At 25.9% G+C, this 20,311-nt stretch overlaps 2 protein-coding genes across 2 annotated transcripts; one reads left to right on the forward strand and one right to left on the reverse strand.

Annotated features, from left to right (window-relative positions):
• Nucleotides 1-6,507: 6,507 nt before the first annotated feature.
• GO595_001250 (Adaptin N terminal region family protein) lies at nucleotides 6,508-8,262 on the reverse strand (the record flags this gene model as incomplete). Its single annotated transcript, XM_067914028.1, has 1 exon — nucleotides 6,508-8,262. The coding sequence occupies one exon, from the start codon at nucleotides 8,260-8,262 to the stop codon at nucleotides 6,508-6,510; it is 1,755 nt and encodes a 584-aa protein (XP_067778550.1).
• An 8,195-nt stretch (nucleotides 8,263-16,457) lies between these two features.
• GO595_001251 (uncharacterized protein) lies at nucleotides 16,458-17,531 on the forward strand (the record flags this gene model as incomplete). The annotated part of the gene is made up of 1 exon (XM_067914029.1): nucleotides 16,458-17,531. The coding sequence occupies one exon, from the start codon at nucleotides 16,458-16,460 to the stop codon at nucleotides 17,529-17,531; it is 1,074 nt and encodes a 357-aa protein (XP_067778551.1).
• Nucleotides 17,532-20,311: the final 2,780 nt, after the last annotated feature.

A 20,311-nucleotide genomic window follows, 5' to 3' on the forward strand; every position in this document is an offset into this window, starting at 1 on the left:
TTTCTTGACTAACAATACGATTGCCTGATGGGTTTTGTTTATCAAATTGGCGATGAAAACTATAATTAATAACTTTTATCAATAGCCATATAAAAGCTGTTATCCCTGGATGTAAATAAGAAACTAAATTATTAAGTCTTGTAGAATCGCTTGGAATTATTGTTGTTAAAACTAATGGAACCAATAATAACCAAATATAAATAATTGTATGAATCCAAAAAATGATATCTGGTGGATCTTTATAGAACGTGTATCCACCTGTTATACAGGGAATTACACGTTCTATAAAAAAATTCATTAAAGAACGATGTCCAATTTTCATCCCAAATATGAATAAACGGTTTCCTTTCCAAGAAAGAAAATATTCGCAAAATGGAATCATCGAGTTCCAAGTTCAATAAACATCTTCTGTTCAATTTATTTAATGAAATGAGAAACTGTGAAAATAGCGAAAATAAAAATGATGTTTGCAAAATTTGTAATTGGCTTTTACTTTAAATACTCCAAAAGCACACAAAAGATGAACTACATCATGACACACATATTTGTACGTTAAGACCAATTAACGTATTTTTCAAATATATCTTTTATACTGAGGGATTAAAATCAAGTCGAAATCAACATTTACTTCTGGATTTAGTTTCACTGTGGTATACAAACCAAAATTGAATTACAATTCCGTCATAATTGATGTTTGTTGGTTTTTTCAAGTTTTCAACTTGGGGAGCTATGTAAAGTTTACAAAACCACTTTAAACCGCAATTCTTGTAAGAAGTTTTTTTTTTGATTAATCATAATATGTTTTATAAACACAATCAATTTTAAAAATATACGTTTTATTCCCAAGAATCGCCAACAATTAAATTTAATTAAATGTTTGCATATGCAAACGACATATTTAGAGTTTCTCATTATAGAAAAAGACAAAACGAAAAAAAAAAAAAAAGATTTTTGCTTGGGGTGTACGATGTTTTATTATATATTTATCTAAATTACATTTGTTGAATATATTTCTCTTCTTTTAAATCATCTGCAAAAGGATCTTCTTCAATATTTGAGATAGATATTCCTGTTGTGAATGTGTTTGTGGTTTGGTTATCATTTTTGTTGTTCTGATATTTCATTTTCATCAATTTCTTCTTTTTTGTTTCTAATTCGAATCAATAATATAATAAGTAATGAAATTATAATAATAACAATAACAACAACGCAAACGATTATTATGATAATTGTTGTTTTATTATCATTTGTCTGAATTTCATTTCTATAAATAAATGTAAAGAAGTTCGAATAATAAATATAATAAGTTGAATACATAATTACTGTTTAATCATAATATAGAAATTCTGTTTCAATATAAGAAAATGTTGAATTAAATATGGATAATGAAAGTGATCTTGTTTGCGTCTCATAATATGTAAATGAATAAGCAAATGTCAATGTATATGTTAATGTATATGAAGATGAAAATGTCATATCGCTTTGAAATGATGCAGTAAATGTATTTGATTGAGAATATGTATTTGACTGAGAATATGTATTACTTTGACTAAATGTATGTGATGCTGAAAATGTATTTGTTTGAGAATATGTATTACTTTTACTGAATGTATGTGATGCTGAAAATGAAATCGTTGGAATTGGATTGCAGTTCCCTTCGAGAGAACCATAAACAACACGTATTCCTCCAAATGTTTTTCCTTTATATGTTGAATATGTTATAACTGTTGTTGTAACACCCTGAAATGAATTTTCTCCAAAACTTTGTTCTGTCTCACCATAATAATAAATGCATTCAAGTGCAAAACAATTACTAAATGCTGATTCGCCAATTTCTCTTATTCCATAGCCAAGTGTTAATATGCTTAAATTAGAACATAATGAAAATGCTGAACCGCCAATTGATATAACTGCATTTGGAATTGTAATGTTTTTGATTGATGAACATGATGAAAATGCTGAACCACCAATTGATGTAACATTTTCCCCAAAAATAATCGTTTCTAATTTAGAACATGAAGAAAATACATAACCCTCAATATTTGAGACTGAATTCCCAAAATTAACTGAAATAACTGATGACCATTCGGAAAATGAATTACCTGGAATCGTATATATTCCTTCACTGATAATTATAAATTTAGTGACATTTTTATATTCATCAATATCATTTAAATCATTTGAATTTATTATTGTTAATGTTGAATTACCATAAAATAGTTGAAAAGAATTCATGAAAAACATAACAAAAATCAAAACATTATTATGTTTTTTCTTTTCGTTCGTTTTCAATACATATTTGGTCAAAAGCAGTTTCTGTACGTACAGAAATTTCTGAAAAAAATTGATATAAACCACCACAAGCATCATTGAAAAAACAGCGGTTAAAAGAACATAAACACTGAACTTAAATGGTCGGTCTTTTTTATCGTTTCGCATCAATGGAAAACAAAGAAATTCATCCTGGATGAAAGATATATTCCCATAACATCGATTCAATGTTTGTTTTGATATATTGTTTCGAATAAACATGCTGCTTACAAAAGATTTATTTTGATTAATTGAAAAATATAATACTGGAAATTTTATTTTGTCATAAAAGAATTGATGTATTCTTGGTGTCACTTACTGTCAGTCAAGGAATTTGAAAATAAGCTGGTTTTAAAGTAGAATTATTGTTAAATATATCAAAATTCTCATACTTAATTTCAAAGATTGGAACCTCTGCATTGTATGTATGAGTGAGCCCTTCTTTGCTTGGTCCATTTTTCATATTTGATATTTTTGGAGTGGTAAAAAATGGGGTTACTGGTTCTGTATCGGTTGTAAACTGCTTGACAATGTTCGTAATGAACAGCAAATGAAGGATTTTCATCTTTCAAGACCTAATATAGTTGAGGGCCTTTACCAAATACACATCGGCCAATACAAAAGTTAAAAATCACACGGTTAACGAGTAAAAAAATTCGGCGTTTTCTTGAAATTTTTCAATTTAACCTAAATCTTCTTGTTTCAATATTTAAAGACATCGATGTCTTTATCGATAAAAGATACTGAATTAAATGATTATAAAAGACACTTTTAAATAATATAATGAATGCATGTGATAGAGTGGAATTTGTTGATTAAAATGGTATCTTTGTTTTTGATAAAAACTTTTTCAAAGTTGTTAAATTTTATAATTTATAAGAGATATGAGTTTTGCGTAATTGAATTTTGTTTTATATAAGTTATATTCATTAAATATTTCCTAAAATATATTTATACTTCATATGATATTCTATATCAATGGTGCTTCACAATCGTTTGATATATTATAAAGTAATTTTAATTAACTTTAAATATAATATCATAAAATTCGAATGATTTTCATAGAAATAGTATATCTTTGATTTAATGATTCTCTGCATAAATGTAACTTAATGATTACTATTCAATATCATTCATTTTTAATATTTAATAACTTAGAAAAATAATAATTAATTATAGGGGGTGGAAAAAGTGCGTTCGTCAGCCTTTTTTTCAATGAATAAAAAAGTAAAAGAAAATTTGTTTATTTATTATGCTATGTATTCACCATGAGTTTCAATTGTAATTAAAAGTCTGTTCATCCATTCATTATATACGGCTCTGCAGGTGTCTTTAGGAATACTATACAGTAATGCCTCAACCTTGTGAGAAAGTTGATCTTCATCTTCAAACGACTCACCTTCGAGCATTTTTTTAAAATATCCGAACAGAAAAAAGTCAGATGGTGCGAGATCTGGCGAAAATGGAGGTTGCGGAAGCCTTTTAATGCTTAATTTATTTAATTTTTCATGAACCAAATGAGGTCTGGCGTTATCCATATGCAAAAAATATACCTTAGTTGGAATTTTTTTTGCCAAATCTTCAAGTACAATATCAGAAAAAGAATTTCGATAAAATTTTTGATATATTGGAAGCATTGTAATTGATTTGATACCAGTTATAGACCATATAACAGATATCATTACTTTTTTGGAAACAATGATTTGTTTGGGTTTGTTCGGTTTTTGCACTCCAGATTCAATTAACATCGAGTTTCTCCCGTTCACAAAATAAATCCAGGTTTCATCTAGTGTCAATATGTGCCTCAGTCTGTGGTCATTTGGACTAGAAAGGAATTCGAATAATTTAGAAGCAATGGCGGCTCTTTTGGCTTTAATTTCTGGAGTCGACTTATGTGGGATTCATTTGAAGTTATTTTTTTCATCCCTAAAATATTAATCATTATATTTTTCACTGTTTTTGGATCCGCACCTACATTCTTCGCAATTTTCTTCGTCGATGCATATGGATAACTTAATATAATACTGGTTATTCTTTGATCTAAATCTGATCTTCTTGGTCTCCCTGTTTTTTTCGATTCGAAAATAAAGAAGGTATGTTCAATCATTTTTTTTGTTAATTTTTGAACTGTTCGAAGTGTAATAATAATATCACCATATACAGCATATAATCGTCTATATATGTCTTGATTTTCATTTGATTCTAATTAAAGGAAATGGACAACAGAACGTAATTCCTCAATTGGAACTGACATAAAATTGATTGAACGTTCTCTTTCAGAGGGTATTTCGAAAAAAAGTTGTTTTACTTCATGCATCATATTTATTTGGAAAAAAGTATTATAATAAAAATGATGATATATTTATTATAGATTTTATTTATATAACTTGATTTTATAAATATCTAATATAAATCAAAAAAAGGCCTGACGAACGGACTTTTTCCACCCTTTATATATCCGTTATGAACTATAAAACATTTTGTTAATGAGAAATTTTTCCTTCTATTTGATCTTTCGAATGTTTCTTTGAAACAATATTAATTCTATATAGAACATCGATGTTTTCATTGTTAATAATATTTCTCATTTCATACTTTTTTAGATAAATTAAAAATATATCAATTAAAAATATATTTTTATTTTACAATTAAATCATAGCCAATTGTCTTCATCTTCTTTAACAATATCTTCAACTAAAGCATTGACATCTTCCATTTGATTTAAACTTGAAGTAGTCGAATCCTTAAATTGTCTTCTCGATGTCGTTTTTTCTTTTTTATTATTACTTTTTGTTAAGAATATAACAATTCCAACAATTATTAATACTAACGCAATTGATCCGCAAACAATTCCAACCAATGCATTAGTTGTAAGTCCATTTGTTTGTAAAATGTTCGTTCGAAACATTGTAATGAAATTTGAAAAATAATTGTAATGTGTCGAATACATAATAACTGTGTAATCATAATATAGAAATTCTGTTTCAATATAAGAAAATGTTGAATTAAATATGGATAATGAAAGTGATCTTGTTTGCGTCTCATAATTTTAAAATTTATTTTAATTAAAATAAGTAAAATTTGTTTTATTAATTGGTTGTTTGTAGAAAGTTCTTAAAGCAAACTAAAATAAGAGGGTGGTCAACGCTATCCTTCTTATAAAATTTCTTTCAAATAAAAATCCATGATTAATAATCCTGCACAGGATATACTTGAAATAGTTCGTAACACAATGAATATCACTTTATGGAATTGTTAAATACTTGAAGGAAAATCATTCCAATGCATTTTTCCTTAATAAAAAAGCATTTTCAGATAATGATGGTTGATAATAACTACTAACCATTGGGTATGCAACACTTATTAAAGCATAAGTAAAAGCGCCAATAGATATTAAACATATATAAATTGATATATCATTAAACTTAGAAGGGTCAATTAAGAAAAATATTAAAGAAATGATGAATACTAATATTGATGAAACGAAGCAAGGCCATTTCTTCGAATTAACGAATGTTGCTAAAGGTGGAATTAAAAGAGAACCAAGTATTAACCCGGCTGACAACGCGATTGCTGCAAACCCAGATTTTTGTTTTGAATAACCATGAATATCTTGCAGATAAGGACTTATCCATACACCAGTAAGTGTGAAATAAGGCCCATTTGCAAACATTGCATATACTGCTACAATCCAAAAGAAAGGATTAGAAATAACTTGTATGAGTTTTAACAAAATCTCTACAATAATTTCTTGAATTAAAAATAATTTGCTCACATATAATTAGTAATTTCAAATTCTCATTTTGAAATGTGGCTATTTTATTCTCTTTAAAAAACTTACAATAACATTTCGATTCGGTCATCATTAGAAGACATTCAAACTGTATTTTACCATAGATCTTGTTTCATAAAACCATTGATATTATATTCATGTAATAAATTATAATATTGTTTCAAATTATTTAATTTTTTTTATATACATCAAATATAAAAATTATAGTAATTAATTAGCTACTCCAATACTCACAAGAATTCTAAATGTTACCCCTTTTTATATCGCAAAAAAATTTTTAAATACATTTAATTAAATGCCACACAAACAAAATAAATTTAATATAAGAAAAATCGTTTATAAACATATTTCAAATTAACAGTTTAACATGTTTTTTGTTACAAAATAATGAAATATTTCATTAATCATTTGAAATTATTTTCCTTTGTAGCGCTTCCCATTGGAGAAAGTACTTCTGAAGCGTTTTCAGATTTCAGTATACGAATCATTTCTCCACTTCGTTGCTGCACGTCAAGTCTTGTGTCACAAGTGAATTTTGTGATTAATTTGATTATCTGATTTGTCATTCCAAATCTGACAGCAAGTTTGGAAACAGCTGTCAACAAGTAACAAACAGTAGTTCCGTTAAGGTTCGGAAGAATAATAATTTTGTGAAGAATTGGCAATATATTCGAATTTTTAATCTCATGCTCACCAATGGAATATGAAGCTACTTGGATATAAGGTTGGTTGTTAATGTTGTTTGGAAGGTCTTCTTCGAGTTTATTTAGTGCTATTAAACATAATTCTTTATCACTAGATACAAGTTTGCAAAAAGATGTAATGACCTCATTGTTGATGAAATCGCCATTCTCTTTGATTAGTTGTAACATCGTTTCGACTTTCCATTTGGTTGATGAAGAAAATCTGTTGATTGCAAAAAACAATTTCGAGACTGCGTCAGTTCTAAAGTCATTATCTACGGTCCTTAGTCTCTTCATTGTAGTTGGAACCAATTTTGTCACGTTTTTCTCGTTAATAATTGCGGATATAATATCTAATGCACGTCTTCTGATTGCCAAATCACGATGACAAAGACACCGTGTTATTTGTGATCGATAATGTTGCATTGCTAAATTATCAGCACTAGATCTATCAATAATATTTTTTTCCTTATATATCAGCCTGGAGAAAACCGCTAAAATTGAATAGTATACAATGGACTTTTGAAGTGAAAAAAGTTTTCCGACTTGATGTATAGTGAAAACAATCATTGATTGATTCTTTGTTATCTTAAAGATTGCATCTGCTGTTTCGAAGATCAGAGCTCTATCTGGGTTAGAACTTGTATCTGCATTAGTAATAATTTCTTGGAATAACGTATTAATTTCATCAGATGATTTTCCTAGTATACCAATTAACCTAACAGCTTTAAGTTGAACATGAATATCAAGAATTTCGGAATCAGGCGTTATTTGCTTTCGAACATTTTTAATAATGTCGACACAAGATTTTAAAATTGAAGATGAATATTGTATTAGTTGAGGATTACTTTGAAGAACTTGTGTGGCAAGATTCATTCCAACCATTTTTAAAGTCAAAGATTGATGATCCAAAAAATTAACAACAAATTTTGAAAACGATTCATAATAATCACTGTTCAGACGAATACATGTAACTGCGGCTTCTCCAGCGCATTTTAACACTTTTTCATCAGTAGAATTTGCTAATACTTTTTCTATTTCTGGAACTGCATTACTAATTAAATCTGGATTTGCAAAGTTAGAAAGTGCTGTTAAAGCAAGACGTTGTACACGTGGAATCGTTGATGATATATCTTTCAAAATTGTTTGGTTAACTAAAAGAAAAGTTTCACTTTGAGAATCTAGTAAAACATTTGCTCCGATATATCCAATTAATTTTGTTGAATATTTTGTATCTGCCATGAAATTAGATACTACAATTTCTCCAAAAGATGTATTATAACCTTCGAAGTTTAAAAGAATTAGTTTTGCAATAATTTGAAAAGGAATTGGTTTTTCATTTTTTTTAATGGCATTACGAACTGAAGATAATTCAGTGGATAAGCATTGATGGAAAAAGTCAACATTTGTCTCTTTTAGAACGAAAATGCCTAAATCTTTGAAGGAATGTTTCATCGGATTACAAAATAACCGCATCGTATCATTCAAAAAGTTTTAACCCAATTTTTTCTTATATCACCAATAATTTAAAAAATAATGAAGCCTTTAATTAAAGGCAAGAATGAAAAGCCACCAATATATAAAGTCCTTAGTTACTTCTGTAGTTCACAATTTCCTGAGAGTTCAAATAATGAATTAAACAAACTTATTTCATCATATAATTTTCCTCGATTAAAAAAATCAATCATTACCGAAGTAATAAAAAGGATCAATACAGGTGTACCTACACATGAAGCATTATTATTAATAACAACTTTATTTGACTTTAAACCTGAGTTAGTTCAATCATTTATTGAAATTCCAAGTGATAACTCAATAAAATCCATAGCCTTTGTATTTGCTAATGCCATTGGTTTTATCTCACAACAATATGATAATAATTATTTAAAAAATTTTGAAGTCATATTAGAATCTCTAGATAAAATATTTTGTCCAGAGATCTCGAAACAAGTTGATTCCATTTATTTTGTTATTGTTTCTAAGTCAATCCACGAACATCCACAAAATGTAATTACAGAAAAAACGATAGATATCATCTATAAATATTTAAAAGAACTTCATTCGAGGGATTCCTCAGTTTTTCCATTTTCGATTACATTATTATCCGCACTTTATTCTAATGGCTTTGAGTTATATTCTGGTAAAATCTTAAAAGTCATTCAAAATGTATTTAATGAGAAATGTGATGCAGATACATTATGTAAAATCATATCAACGCGAATGTTTTATTTTGAAACCGAAATCTATTCAACGATTTCAACAATTTCAGCAATTAAAAAATGTAAAAGTATCGAAAATTTATTTATATCATTACCATTATTAATTGATAATCAACTCACAAAAATAAATCCGAAGATTATTGAAACTGAAGAAATTAAAGAATTCCCTTATGCTAAAATGGAAGAAGAAACATTAAATTCGACTAATTTAAATTTCGATTCATCTAATTTTAAAATCATTAAATATAATATTCCAAAATTTCGAAAGAAATTAACAGAGGTATTAAATGCCGATTTTATAAAGTTAATGTCTACTACTGTTTTAGCATTATATGGATCTAATCAAGAATACATTACGATATTTTTTGAGAATCTTTTTAATTTAATCTTAAAGAATCATTCATTAAATTTATTATTATCATTAATATATATAATATCATTTAATTCATTTGAAGTTATATTAAAAAAAGAAATAATCGAAGAAATATTAAACTCTTTAATATTTAATCCATCAATTACTATATTTACTATGAATGAAATCCCTATTAATATAAGTCTATTTAGAAAAGCTTGTATCGAAATAATATGTAAATATGGAACAGAGAATTTTATTATTACAATATTTCAAACCATTTATAAGTTTAGTTTTTTGTTTTGTGAAATCCTTTTACGTTTAAAGAATTCAATACATTTAATTCAAGATATAACTATATTTCATAATGATGAAATATTTCGTATCTTAATGACTGTTGATTATAATTTACGTTCGATTTTTACAAAAATTGACGAAGAATATAAATCAATGGTAGTATCTACAAGATCGATAATCTTTGATTTTGTTTTTACTATTTTACAATTTAAATCATTTCCTATTTCTACTTTTAAATCTCCTTTTTTTTCTACGTCATTTTTAACTGCATTTTATGAGCCACAATTTAAAGAAGCATTAACATCACATTTAAAAGAGATATTAATTGAATCGAAGTTATTTGAAAGTAATCCAGCAATTGATTTTATAGAAAACTCATTACGTATTATTAATATGAATCCTGAATTAAATGATTTGTTTTCATTGTTATTACAATGTTTAAATGATGGGATTGTAATGAATCCATTATTAGCTCAATATTCATCTAAAGTATTAACATTAATTATTAAACTTCAATATGAGAAATCATTAAAAGGTATTAAAGATATTAATATATTAACATCAATATTACGACTTAGTGTTTGTATATTTATTAATTATCCTGAATATATATTAGAGAATACTTATTTAATATTTTTATCTAAAACTTTAACTATTTATGAGTTAACACAACATATTAAATCTTGTTTAATATGTTTATTAGCTTCAAGTTCAACATTACAATATCCTTCTTTATTCTTAATCCAAAAGCCTTCAATGCTTTTATTATTTATATCGATCTTCTCACAACATAATTGTTTAAATGAATGTTTAAATTATATATCACAACTTACACATTTTTCTGTTTTTAATCAAATTAGTTTACATAAAGGGAATATCGATTTATTATTATTAGAAATGATATATAATTTCCCAAATTCGTTTAATTTTAATGGATTTGATTTTAATAATTTAACAGATAAAACAAATGTTTATAATATATTTCCAATTTTTTTGATGATATCTACAACACAAAGTTCTTCAATTGTTGCTGATAAATTTATGAAATTAATTTCACCTTATATTAAAAGTAAAGATATTGATTATGAGTTTAATGAAGAAGGAATTTTAGATAAAACAAATTTTAAGTTTTCGGAATTTTCATCGGAATTTTTATCATATTTTTTACCTTATTTTGCTAATATTGAAGAATATCGGAAAATGTTTTTTTCTATTGGGTTAAATCAAACAATAAAAATTAATGAAACTTATCCAAGTGAACAAATCATAAAAGAATTCACATTAATATTTTGGATATATATTGATAAGAACACATCACAAAAAATTAATTCGAAATTTTTAATATTTAAAGCTGAAGATAATAATGGTAATATATTATTTGATATCTTTATTCGTGGTGATTCAATTTTTTTAGGTATTCGACTAGAAAATCAATTTTCTTCTTATATATTAGCAGAAGCATTAGAATATGATAGTTTCTCAATGATAGCATTTTCGATGCGTTATGATAATAATATATTAAACTTATCATGTTTTATGAATGATAAATCACGTCGTAACTCGATACCATATAAATTATATAATTCTTCAACAATGATTAAGTTTAGTATTGGTGGAGATAATGATTATAACTTTTTAAAAGATGAATTAAAAACTGTTTATCAAATTCGATCATTAGCAATTTATTTATCTATTTTAACAGAACATGAAATTAAAGAAATTATTCATAGTAATTTAGAATTTATGATACCAAATGATAAAACGCCAATTGTATATTATAAAACTTTAACAAATGAAATATATAAAACTCAAAGTTTATTTGAGTTCTTTAAAAATGATTATCCGATTTGGTATTTTTTGCCTGTTTTATCATTCTTTGATATTTGTGATTCATTAATTCATTGCATGATATTAATTGATGCGATTTTATATATTTTCGGTCATACATTTATCGATTGTGTGAATTTATTACCATTTTTCTTGAAAAGAAATGACCCGAATTGTATGAAGTATAAATTATATTTAAAGTTTTATTCCTTAATCGAAATGGCTGAAAATGAAGAAGAATGTTATTTAGTTTTGGATAATGTTATAGTGAATTTCGAACTTTGGTATAAATCGCCACATTTTATACAAATATTAAAACATTATAAAAATGTAATTTTCGAAACTTATATCGATTATATAGAAAACTCAAATTTTTATCAACGGATATTAAACGCATTTGATTTATTAATTAATGATAAAAATAATTATAATAATTATCAAAATACTTTAATCGAAATTATTATTAATCGAGCTCAAAAGAAAATAACTTCGGACGAGTTAACGTTCATCCTGAATAAACTATTCAATTTCAGGAATCCGTTACAGATATCATCGATATTAAGTGTATTACCAATTTTATTTCAATTATGTCCACCGAATGATGAACATATTCATATATTATTATCATCACCTTTTATTACTGATTCACAATTTAGTTATTTAATATTTCCATGTTTACAAACATCGAATGAACATTTTGAAAAATTCATAAAAATATTAATGAAGAATCGTTATCTTTATACATATCAAATGTTTAAACCAAATATATTTTCTGATAATGTAATATATTTCCAATTAATACCATTTTATTTAATCTTATTAACAAATGAAAGTAAAGATGAACAAAATTTATTTATTGAAAAAATTAATAATGAATTAAAAAATATCGAAAATATTAATAATTTAATTAATAGTTCAAAGATTTGGATGTTTTGGATATTATTATTTGCAGGACAAACAAATAAAACAAATCAAATTCATATAATTCGATTTATATCTTCGATTATTCTATATATTTATAACAATGATAAAGAAAAAGGTATAAAAATACTTAAGAAATCAATGAACATTTTAGATTTATTTGAATTTTCTGATTTAAATTCCATTTTAATGCAATTCTTCGTTGAACAATATTTCATTGAACAAAAACAATTAACAGAAGAATTATTTGATTTAAGTTTTCGTTCATTATTTATCAAATCTAAAAAACATTCGAAATCATTAAAGAAGTTATATAATAAATCAGTATTTAAATCTAAAGATAAAACTAAAAATTTGATTTATGATGATATTAAAAGTATATTACATAAATTAGAAAAAGGAAATTATTTACAATTCCAAATAATATCTCCAAAACATTTAACGAAAAATGATATTTTATTATTAGAAATGATCAAAGACTTTTACTTTAATAACATTAAGCCAATTCTTAATAACAAAAGTTTTATACTTAAAATAATGAATTATATATATGATGAAAATTTTAATGTTAATATACAAAAAGTATTTTATTCAAATATGTTAAAGAGTGAACACTTGAAATTATTAATTAAAGAAATAGAAAAAGAATTAAACAAAGAAAAACAAAAAATTATAAATTATTTTAATGTTGATGACTTTGAACGAATAGAATTCATAGAAATTACTACACAACAACAAGAACAAGACATGAAAATAGCAAAGCAAAAACAACAATGGCATACGATTTTATTAAATTATATGCATCAATGCACATTTTGGAATTATTCAAAGTATATATGGAAACGGTCGTTTTTCATTTCAAGTATATTTTCTGAGCATCGGTTGAAGAGGACGTTAACCTTTGAAAAACCTCGCGCGCCGATACGTTATCAAGTGCCCATTGAAAAACTGTTTCATAACGAATGCCATCGAATTAAAATAGGAAAAAAGATTAAATGTCATTTTGTAATATTACCTAAGTTATTAGTTATAGTATATTCTTATCGAATACAAAAAATACCATTGCAACTTGTAAAACATATATTGATTAGATGTAGATTACAAGTGGAAACAGCTTTGGAATTCATTTTAATAGATGGTAGAACGATACTTTTGGATTTCAGTTCTACAAGTATTGTCTCCGAAATTATTAGACATTTAACTACATTAAAATTTAGTCATTTAGGATTCTTTCAAAAGGATTTGCAATTTTCAAAGTTCTTTATGGACTCTAAAATTGTCGAAAATTATTTAAATGGAATAATTTCCAATTTTTACTTTTTGTCATTATTAAATTTATTAGCAAGTCGAACATTTAATGATGCAAATATTTATCCATTTATGCCTTTCTTAGGCCAATATGAAAAACGTAATTTAGAATTCCCATCAACTTTAACATCAAATAACAATATATCAAAATATGTTTCATCTTATGAAAATAATGGATCAATATTTAATGCTGGTCCAACGAATGCTTTAAGGTTAACGCAATTTATTGGACGAATAAATCCTTTCTTAAGTTTAGTTAAAGAAAAAACAAATATCTTACCATCATTAAACTCAATACGTTCTATGCGTGAAAATGGAGATTCCAACATTGAGTTCCTACCTGAATTCTTTTCATTCCCTGAGATGTTTATCAACTTAAATCATTATCCACAATTCAAAGATTTTGATGTCAAACCAAACTATGCGACCGTTTACGAGTTCGTTTATTTGAACCGTAAAAATTTAGAAGAATGTAAAGATCTCAATAAGTGGATTGACTTAATGTTTGGTGTAAACCAAAGAAACATCGAAAAGTACAATGTTTTTGTACCTGAAATTTATCATGATGTATGGTCCAAAAATAGTGGATGTAGTAAAGAAAAGAAAAAAGACATACAAAACTTATTAGGATCTGTTGGCTCTTTACCACCACAAATTTTTATGAATCCATTTCCGGAGCGAAAAGTGACAGAGAGCAAGTTATCGTATAAAGTATTGAATTTCACATTGAAAAATCGAATTAAATTCGGCTACTTTTTGAATAGTGCCAAATCACCAACTTTAATTATAATGGATATCAAAAATAAAATGCGGAAATTAAAAATTAAGAATCAAACACAAAAGAGTTATAAAATTAATATCCCTAAATCTTCTTCTTATGTCTTTTGTCCACGAAAAAGTTTATTGTATGTAACCAAAGAAAATTCAGATAAAATTTATGAAATATCAGGAAAAGAAAAAGAATTCCAAATCTCTATAAATGAAGCAGACTTCCTTTCATTCTTTGGTAATTATTTTGTCACTGCTACAAAAAATGGTGAAATTAGATTTTGGTTCGATAAAGAATTTGATACTATTTTCTCAAAATTTAATTTCTATTATTGTCCAATATCAGTATTAACTGTATCCTCAAGTTTGGGTATCATTGTGTTCGGTCATAATGACGCAAACATTTCAATTTTCTCAATTCACAAGTTTCGATTTGTAAACAAAATAAAATTGAGTTCGGCGCCGATCAAAATTATCGTCACAAAAAGTATGGCGTTTATAGTTGTAAACTGCTATCGTCGTTTGTTCCTTTTGACAATAAACGGTTTCTTGATCAAGGAACATGAAATCGATTTCGAAATAGATCAATGGTGTAGCTTCTCAAATAATGGTGTGGACTTGGTTTGCTGTACTGATATGGTAGGCAAAATGTTTTTGTTCGAGGCATTTTATCCTGAAAAGATTCATTGCTATATGTCTTGTAAAGCAAGATGCGTGTCTGTGGCCGCAAAAGAAAGGAAAATCGATCTCGTCTTATGTAACGGAGAAGTGTATGTTTTCAATGTATAAAAAATTTATGTTTTGATTTTATAATTTTTTTTTTTTTAGGTTATTACATTAAACAAATCAAATGTTTTTGTTTAAATTCGTAATGGATATTGCAATAAATGTCTTTGACAATAATATTACATATATTCCTTTGTTTCTAATTTGCTTTTGATAATGATTCAGTAGATAGAGATCACAAAAAAATTATTTGAAATTGTATTTTAAGAAACATTCTAATTTTTGAAACTCATAACTATAATATTGATGCCAACATTAAGTTAAGTTTAAATATTGATGAAGAAAGTTAATTTCACTTTCGCGTAAGAACGTTTAAAAATATTCACATCACCAGACAGCATAACCGTTATCTATTCTGTGTAAACAAAGGAAGTTGGTTTATAAAAATGTTGCTTGAAGGAATTATTCTAATTGCAATAGACTGTTTACTCGGGTTTGAAATAGTGTCTTTCTTAATTTATAAAAAAGTTGATTTAATCACAAGAACAGCTATTGGATCTTCATTTGGAATTATTTTGTCTTCATGGATATTTTTATTATCTCGTCAATATATACCTCTCACAGAGCTTCACGGTTTATTGCATATTATTATTTTTTCTATTGCATCATTTATTATTCACAAAATAAGACCTAAATCAAAAACAACCACTAACTATAAAATGTCAACTCTTATTTTTGCTGTTGTCATACCTTTTATATTTTTAGGTTGGATGTTTCATTTCGGAATGTTTTATAAACATTTATATACAAAAGGCTCATGTTATGGTGATCTTCCTTTCCACCTTAATATAATATCATCATTTGCACATGGTTGCAACTCAATTCCAAGGAAAACTGTTTTTGATTTATTATCACCATTTTACTCAAATCTTAAATTAGCATATCCAATAATTCCAGATTTTTATTCTGCTGTCTTATTCAAGTGTTTTAATGTTAGTTATCATGATTCAATTGTATTTCCCTCTCTTATATATGCATATTCCATATTAGTCACACTTACTAAACTTGTGGCTCTTTTTACTCATAATCCCCGTTGTTGTCTTATTTCTTCTTGGCTTTTCCTGATGAGTGGTGGATTAGGGTTTACCCGTTACTTTAATGTAAAGTACAGAAACGAATTCAATATTGATTACGTTCATAATTGGGGCGGTTCACGATACGAAGCATGGTTCCAAACGGTCATCCACGTTTTGATGCCACAACGCTCCTCCTTATTTTCAATGCCAATAGTTTATTCCATTTTATGTCTTTTAATTATTTATGGTAACTCACATCAAATAGATCTTAAATCATTTACCTTAATAGGACTTTTGGTGTCGTGTCTTCCACAAGTTCAAGCACATTCTATTATAGCATTAGCACAATGGGGTGTTATTTATGTTATATTAACTTTTCCATATCGAAAAATTAAAACTCAATTTAAAACATATGTCTGTAATTATGGAATTCTTTCTATAGTTGCAATCGTGTTTGGAGTTCCACAAATGATTCCATTATTAGAACGTACAAGCAAAACATCTGGATTCATGAAGATTGCTCCAATTTGGTCTGATTCACCAGGCAAAAATTATTTAACTTATTGGGTCAATGCACTTGGCGTCTTCTTCATTATATCAATGTTAGGTATTTTTGTACTTCATAATAAGCAATTAAAAATGTACATAGCAGCTTTAGGTGTATTCTTTGCAGCTAACTTCATTTGGTATCAACCTTGGAGTCTTGATAACACAAAGATTTTTAATGCAGGTTGGATACCTTTTGCTGTAGCCTTAGTTTCAAAAGTGTTAGTTATGATTTGGGATAAGAAGTATATCGGCAAAATTTTAGCACTTCCTTTGTTTGTGTTATGTATAGCTTCTGGTGCATTAGCGAACGTTAAGGCTATCGGCGCATCATATCCACTTTGGGCAAAAAACGCTGACGTTTTCGGTTTTGCCGAATTTGTGAAGTCAACCGATCCGATAGCGGTTTGGTTAACGGATTCTTCTCATACGAACCCAGTTGTAACTTTAGGAGGAAGACAAACTGTGTTAGGTAATAGAGGGTGGATTTATTCACATGGAATTGATGATTCGAAACGATTTTATGATATACAAAGAATAATGGGCGATCCTGATAATGTGAAATTGACAGATAAATATGATGTGAAATATGTTGCCGTGGATAAGCAAAATAATGAGTTCAAATTTGCTCCGAGAAGTGATTCGAGAAATTGGAAAAAAATTTATGAATCAAAAATATTTGTGGTGTACAATCGAACAAAATAAAAATCTAAATAAAACATATTTTAGTTTTAAGTTTTTTCTAATCAAAACAGTATTATTGATAAATAAGATTTAGGTAAATCTAAATTGGAAATCTTTTTTAAAAATATTTTTTATCAATTTAAAGATAAAATCAATAGGAAAACACTTTTTAGCACACAAACATTGGATCAATTTTAAAAATTTCTCCATGATTCCAAAAATGTTTTTTCAGTCTGATCGGACTGATGGACTTTTGTTGTAAATCAATCAATTTTTTCAAATGGGGGACGAAGAAACTCGGTTCTTTCGGGTTCTCTATGAAACTATATGGAAACTAAGTGAAGAATCAATTAAACCATCAGCCATATTAATATCTAGTTTGTTTGATGCCAATTTTCCATATTCTTTTAATATTTTTATTTGCCAATTAATTTTTTCATCATTTGTTTCCCTTAAAAAAGATATAAATATTTATCTAAGTTTGCTACAAGAAATAAATACATTGGATATAGAAGTCAAAAATTCACAAAATATTATTTTTATTATGGCACAATATCTCAAAAAAATCGCGACCTTTGAATCAAATTATATGCTTGAGATGATGATAGAAACAAATTTGATTGATGCTAATATGATAAAAAGTATGAAAAGTTTATATTTTGCACATTATATCACTAAAGAAGAAGTCGAAAATTTAAAATATTTGCCATTTTGGAAAACTTTTTTTGCAAATATAAATGACTTATCAAAAGACAATTGGGAACTTCATAAGCAATTAATTAAAGAAGGAGTTAATCCAGATGAAACTGCAAAAATAATTCGAAATGATGAAATCGAAAAACTTCAAGAAATATCATCACAACAAAGTTTTAATTTTAATCAAAAAATTTCACCATCACTTTATGAAAGATGCTCATTTATCAATAAAGAAAATGTTACATTAATTGATTATGCAGCATTTTTCGGATCAGTTAAATGTTTTAAATATTTATTAATGAATAATGCAAAAGTAGAAAACACAGGTAAATATGCAATTGCAGGTGGAAACATTGAAATTATTCATTTATGTGAACAAAATCATTCATCATTTAAAAATGCATATGAAGCAGCAATTGAATTTCATCGAAATGATATCTTTAAATATATTTATGAAAATAAATTAGATAAAATTGAAAAGTTAGAAGAATTAGGAACAAAATGTATTTTATATAACAATTATGAAACTTTTTTTTATTTAGAAAAAGAAGGAATGAAAATTTGCGATTCACTTATTAAGGAATCCGTAAAAATAGGAAACTTATTCATGACAAAATATTTTATTGATAACAATGCTGCGTTACCAAAAAACGTTTTATTTGCTTCTTTAAAATCGGAAAATATTGAACTTATTAAATTAATTCTTGAAAATAAGAAAATTGATATAAACACTAAAAACATTTTTTTCCTTTGCTTAAAGTTTAATTGAATCTTGAAATGTGTTAAAATATCATTTGGAGTTTAATCAAATAATTTAAAACTGTACTTATGAATGCATCTAAAATAGGAAATATTAAAATTGTTGAGTTACTTCTTTCACAAAAAAAGATTGATGTTAATAAAAAAGATATTTTTTCATTTAATTCCAAATTTATTTCTTAATTTTGATATTTTAATGTATTATTTGGAATAAATATAAATTGTTTTTGACAGCACTTATGTATGCATCAAGATATGGTAATAGTGAAGTTGTAAAATTACTTCTTGATCAAAAAGAAATTAATATTAATGATAAAGATATTTTATAATTAGATATAAATTTTATTTAAAAAATTTCATGTTTGAAAAATATAATTGGAATTTATAATAAATATATTGGAACTCATTAGTATTCGCTTGTTTTTATGGTAACACAGAAACAGTTGAATTACTTTTAAAGGAAAAAACAATAGAAATGAATATTAAAGATATTATCTTAAAAAACTTCGAGTTAATATTTTCAAGTTTATGTTTCAATTTATTTTTTGAAGTTAATTTTTTATATAATATTCTGCATTTATATATGCAGCAAGGAATGGACATGTTCAAATAGTTAAATCATTACTTGATCAAAAAGGTATTAATATTAATGCTAAAAATGACAATTTTATTAACTTAAAGTTCATTTTTATAAAATGAGATTTCATTTCAATATAAGGAATATAATTTTAACTTTTGAGACTGCACTAATTTTGGCATCTAAAAATGGACATTATGAAATAGTGAAATTACTTCTTGAACAAGAAGAAATTAACATAAATATAAAAGATGTATATTTATTTAAATTAAATTTTATTTTAACAATTTGATATTTTAAAATAATTTTTGGTAATTATTCAAATTATTTCTTACAGCAATAATGAACGCATTCCATTTTGGTCATTTACATATAGTAAAATTATTTCTTGACCAAGGAACAAAAATTAAATCAAAAGATATTAATTTATACAATTTAAAATTTAATAATATTATTTTTTGTTATAAAATATTATTTGGAATATAATTAATTTATTGTGCACATTACAAATGAATAAGCCTGTAAATGCTAATAGAGGAATTGTTGGGTTATTAAACAAAAAAAGTCAAAAATAATAATTTAAAGTTAAAAAACAAAATAATAAAAATATTTGCTATTAATATTCTTTTTCCAAACTCAAAAAAAAAGAACAATTAAATTATATATTTATGTATATAATAACATAGTATTATTTTCAATTATGAAAAAATGTTTCAAATGAAAATGGAAACAATTTTCAATAAACCACAGAAAAATTTTTCAATGAGAA

Source organism: Histomonas meleagridis, assembly GCF_020186115.1.
Source record: "Histomonas meleagridis strain 2922-C6/04-10x chromosome Unknown contig_123, whole genome shotgun sequence".
Lineage (NCBI taxonomy): Eukaryota > Parabasalia > Tritrichomonadida > Dientamoebidae > Histomonas > Histomonas meleagridis.